General features: G+C 41.3%; 1 protein-coding gene across 4 annotated transcripts in view; it reads right to left on the bottom strand.

Annotated features, from left to right (window-relative positions):
* LOC137614631 (tachykinin-like peptides receptor 86C) overlaps positions 1-5,000 on the bottom strand; it is a 566,255-nt gene that overhangs the window by 11,301 nt on the left and 549,954 nt on the right. For 3 of the 4 annotated variants that reach the window (XM_068344328.1, XM_068344330.1, XM_068344327.1), the window contains 2 exons: positions 2,341-2,421; positions 717-867 (listed from right to left, as the gene is read on the bottom strand). In XM_068344328.1, coding sequence (XP_068200429.1) covers positions 717-867; positions 2,341-2,421 — 232 coding nt within the window. The remainder of the gene's footprint in view (positions 1-716; positions 868-2,340; positions 2,422-5,000) is intronic. The other variant, XM_068344329.1, reaches the window with a different exon arrangement.

The following is a 5,000-nucleotide window of genomic DNA, read 5'->3' on the forward strand; positions in this document are numbered from 1 at the left end:
TGCGGCGAGTTTCTGTGTCGCCATCTCACCCTATACTCTACTGGTTACCCACCCTACAGTACGGCTCGCTTCAAACGAGCCGATTTTTTTCCATGCAGAAATAATTCCGCTTATGAAGATTTTATCCGAATGGCCTCGTAGTTTCGATAAGTCTCTATAGAGGGACTGCGTGGATTTGTGCACTAATAAATCACTGCCGCTCGTTAGAATTTCCGAGACGCAGTGGTTTACTATCTGGGCAGTGTGTTAACGGCCTCATTTACCCTTATTGATTTATAATCCGCGCGGCAAATATCCACTCGTGTGAAGAGAGCCTAAGGGTGCGACAGGGGGAACTTCCTGAGAGAGAGGTGTGCCAGGAATTCCTGTGACCAACTGTACATCCAGGGTCAATGTTGCAAAACCGATGCAGAAATTTTATTTAGTATTAAGCATCTAAAAAATACTAAGAATCTTGGCGAAGTGAATACATTAGACATTTCGAATGAATTTCAAATAAAGAAACAATCACAGATTCATGTATCTTCTCCCATGACGTTACACAGCACAAGTCAACAGAGAGAGAGAGAGAGAGAGAGAGAGAGAGAGAGAGAGAGAGAGAGAGAGAGAGAGAGAGAGAGAGAGAGAGAGAGAGAGAGAGAGAGAGAGAGTACATGTTACTTATTTGCAATGTGCTAAAGACAAGAAGGGTAAAACAAAAGGTAAGTGTTACTCACACGGCGCTTGGACCGGATGCTGTTAATCTGTTTCTCGGACATTTCTCCGATGGTTTTGCTTCCCCAGAGTTCTCGCCCAATCAGGAAGTAACACGCCACAATCACCAGCATCGGCAACAGGTAGGTCGTGATGAAGAAAACTATGTTGTAACTGCAACAACAACAGCCACTCCGGGAATTATTACAAATATAGAAACAATTTACATAGAATAATACAGAAATGAAGAAGAAATTCGGTTTAGAAGTCCTGTTTACACAAGGATATAAAACGTGGAATTGAGAACTTATTACAAATAAATAAGTAAGCAGTTTAGATACGATATTACAGTAATTATTACGAAGACATTTAGTTTACAAATCTTGTTTATGCAGAAAAAAAAAACGTAATTAAGAATTTATTCCAAATTCATACGTAAGCAGTTTAGATAAAATATTAATCCCATTCTTCTTTCAAGAGTATATTCTAACTCTCCTTATTTAAGAAATCAAACAGAAATATACATTAAGATGTATTTCAGAAGTACAGTTGGACACACGAATTCCTGGTACACCTCTTTCAGGAAGTGCACCCAGCCACATACTTGTTGTGCGGCAACTTTCTGTTCAGCCCCGCCCACCACCTCAGCCATCTCTCTCTCTCTCTCTCTCTCTCTCTCTCTCTCTCTCTCTCTCTCTCTCTCTCTCTCTCTACGCAATCTGTATGGTTGTTACTCGCCGCGAAGTAATGGCGTGACAGGGTGCACTTCTCCGAATTGAGGTGTGCCAGGGATTCCTGTCTCCAGCTGTACATGCTCCATTGTATTTACTGCCTGCCAACCACATAACTCTAAATGATTGATAGTACTCATGCCCAGAGGCAATTTAATATTAATGCAAGTCAACAACACACGTCTTAATGATTAATAGCACTCACCCCGGAAACAATTTAAATGGATATCAACCAAGACACTCATTGCAGGTCAATGCAAGAGACCCGATGCAACCGTCATTGCAAGCTTTTCCCGCAATGCGGCAGCCATTCTCAGGACTCTAAACAGATTGGGAGAATTCTTTCCTCGATGGCAAGGTAACAAGGAAACGTCAGATTTAATTCTGGGCCGTCAAAAGCTAATGAGCAATCCCAGCCATATCATGAAATGGTCACTATATAAGTAGGTCTTGGTGGATTGCTGACAAATACATAATCATTGTCAATATTACCGCATTAATTAATAATTCCAAGAAACCTCGCGGATAAAGTTATGTAGAAAATAAGAGACCATTGTGAATGGAATGTGTGCATATATATATATATATATATATATATATATATATATATATATATATATATATATATATATATATATATATATACATATACATACATATAAATACACACACGAGTATACTTATATATATAAAGTATTGATTCAAATACGGGATTATTATTTGATAATGATGTATTAGATAATTAAGTACTAAATACGAGTACAGCATGTTATCATATTCAGATACGTATGGATATGATTGAAAATTATCATCTATAGGGGACATCTATAAAAGATGTATGAATGTAGTAGTGGCAAGTGAATTTAAATTGAATGTGTTCTTTCTCTATCTTAAGGAAACTTAAGGAAATACTCACATGTGTTCGTGTTTTGATATACTCGTTTGTCCATCAGGCCAACGAAGTATGCAGCCTCTGCGTACTTCGTTGTTTTTATACCTGAGGAAATTAAAAAAATGTTTTTGATACCTGAAGAAAAAAAAAGAGAATTATTTTTATACCAGAGGAAAAGAAAAAAATTATTTAATACCTGAAAAGACAAATTTGTTTTTTGTAGCTGAAGAAAACATAAAATTGTTTTATATCTAAATTAAAAAGAAAATTGTTTCTACTCCTGAAAAAAAAAAAAACATTTATACATGAAGAAAAGAGAAATTCTTTTTTAATACCCGAAGAAAAGAGAAAATTGTATTTATACCTAAAGAAAAGAGAAAATTGTTTTTGATACCTGAACAAATGAGAACATTGTTTTTGATACCTGAAGAAGACAGAAAATTGTTTTTGATACCTGAAGAAGAAAAATATACCTGAAGAAAAGAGGAAATTTCTTTCATACCTCATGCAAACATAAAATGAAACTTCCAGGGATTAACCGTTAGGTCAAAATTTGGAAATTTATAAATTTTGGAAGGACAAGGTCACAGATCAAGGTGAAGATCAAGCAAAATGTCCAATTCACGTAATCAGGCATAAGTTTGGACATCGTTGTCACACACACTTCAAACTTGATTCATATTTGAGTGTATGAAACCTCACGCCAATTAATACAAGTTAAGGTTATAGGTTAAAGTCAAAGTCGGGTAAAATGTCGACAAATAAGCGGCCGCGGCAAAGGTCTGCACTCTACTCAGTGCCCTCTAGTTATTCCTGTTTATCAATTCTTCCTCGTTATTGTAAACCATTCTATCCACACTTTTGTAATGATAAAACTCCATCTTCGAAGTACAAATTTCACAATTCCTTGAACATCTAACTGTGAAATCAAAGGAATAGGATCTGTACCAATCGTGTGTCACACGATCGTACATGATTCATTTTGTGCACATATTATGCTTGTATCTTCGCTCTTCCCACGCACTAAAAAGAACCAGAATAAACATGTCTGCTTTTCTCATCTCTAACGGTGTCTGTTTTTGAACATGAAATTTCTTGTTGCTTTGAGCTTTTGTATATAAAGGAGAGTGTTCTATAATAAACTCACTCAGTTGCCTTCATACTGTCTTTGAGTCACAACCTTCTCTCGGCCTGTCACATTGGTGACCCCGGAAGACGACTCGCTCTTCCCGCCTTCCACCTCCCCTCGCCCCTCAATCGTTGGTACTATGGGGGACTCTACGGAAATTGGCGCTGCAGCTGCCCCATTCAAAATTTCATTGTTCGCCAGCTGAGAGGCGTTTGCTTGGTTTCAGTGTGCAGAAGTCCAGTTTTGCATCAAAGGCGTGACTCGCTCAACCACCAAAGCAGATTATGTTCTAGCGGAAATATCCAACTGGCTTTGTGAACAAGGAGACACCCCAATAGCTTATGACGCCCTCAAAACATACCTTCTGCAGCAGTACTCGCCGTCGCCAGCCGCCCGTATATCAAAGCTTTTTCAGCTCTCGCAACAACCGTTTGGGGACCAAAGGGTTTCGCTCGCCCTCAGGGAAATGACCAGTATCGCTCGCCTGCAACCTGCCGTAGACGGCTCTCCTCGTGAGGTGAACCTACTTCATACCCTTTGGATACGCCGTTTACCTGGACCTATACGCGCTGCCATACCCGATGTCGATAGTTTACCCATAAAGGACTTGATGACCAAAGCCGACGCCCTTATGAACAGCCACTTCAAGACCTCCATCAACGCCTCCACCGTGACGAAGAGGACGCTTATTCAACGTCAACCGAAGCTGATGTGAATGCCGTAAGACATACACGCCTACCCCGTGACGTGCCGAAGCGGCGACAAAGCCACCCACCACCCACCACTCGCTCGCGCCCCAACCAATGACTTCTACAGCCACTTACTACCTCCCATCCGCCGCAGTTTTGCTACTACCACTTCAGATTCGGGGAAACCGCAAAAAAATGTGCCGAGGATTATCAGTGGCCAAAAAACGTTTAAGTAGGCCATCGCTCGTGGCGGTGGCCTCCCGTGTTTCTAATCTTTTCTTTTTATATGATGCAGGAACGGGCGTGCGATTTTTGGTAGACACGGGTGCTTGTCGTTCTCTTTTGCCAAGGGAACTCTTCAGGACACGACGTAGTCTGTCTACGTCTGCCGATGTCCGCTTAGTAGCTGCCAACAGATCTGCGATACCCACCTATGGTTACGAGAACCTCACATTATCGTTCGGAAACGGTAAATTTAATTGGAAGTTCCTCGTTGCTGACGTCACATTGCCAATCCTCGGTGCGGATTTCCTCTCTCATTTCCACCTTCTGGTCGATATCGCCCACCGACAATTGGTCAACGCAGACTCGTACTTGTCAACACCTCTTCAACCCGCCCCCTTCAACCTCTCTCTCCACATCAGTGCACCCAGAGATGCCTACGCCCACCTCCTCACGTCGTACCCGGAAGTTTTCCGTCCAGAATTTCGCCAAACGCCCACGGTTCCTACTAAGCACGGTATTTATCACCATATCAAGACGGCGGCACCCCCAGTCTTCGCAAAATTCAGACGATTGGCAGCCGCCAAACAGATGTTTGCTGAAATGGGGGTAATGGTCCTTTGCCAAAAGGCCTCCAGCCCATG

This window comes from Palaemon carinicauda, chromosome 21, assembly GCF_036898095.1.
Source record: "Palaemon carinicauda isolate YSFRI2023 chromosome 21, ASM3689809v2, whole genome shotgun sequence".
Classification (NCBI taxonomy): domain Eukaryota; kingdom Metazoa; phylum Arthropoda; class Malacostraca; order Decapoda; family Palaemonidae; genus Palaemon; species Palaemon carinicauda.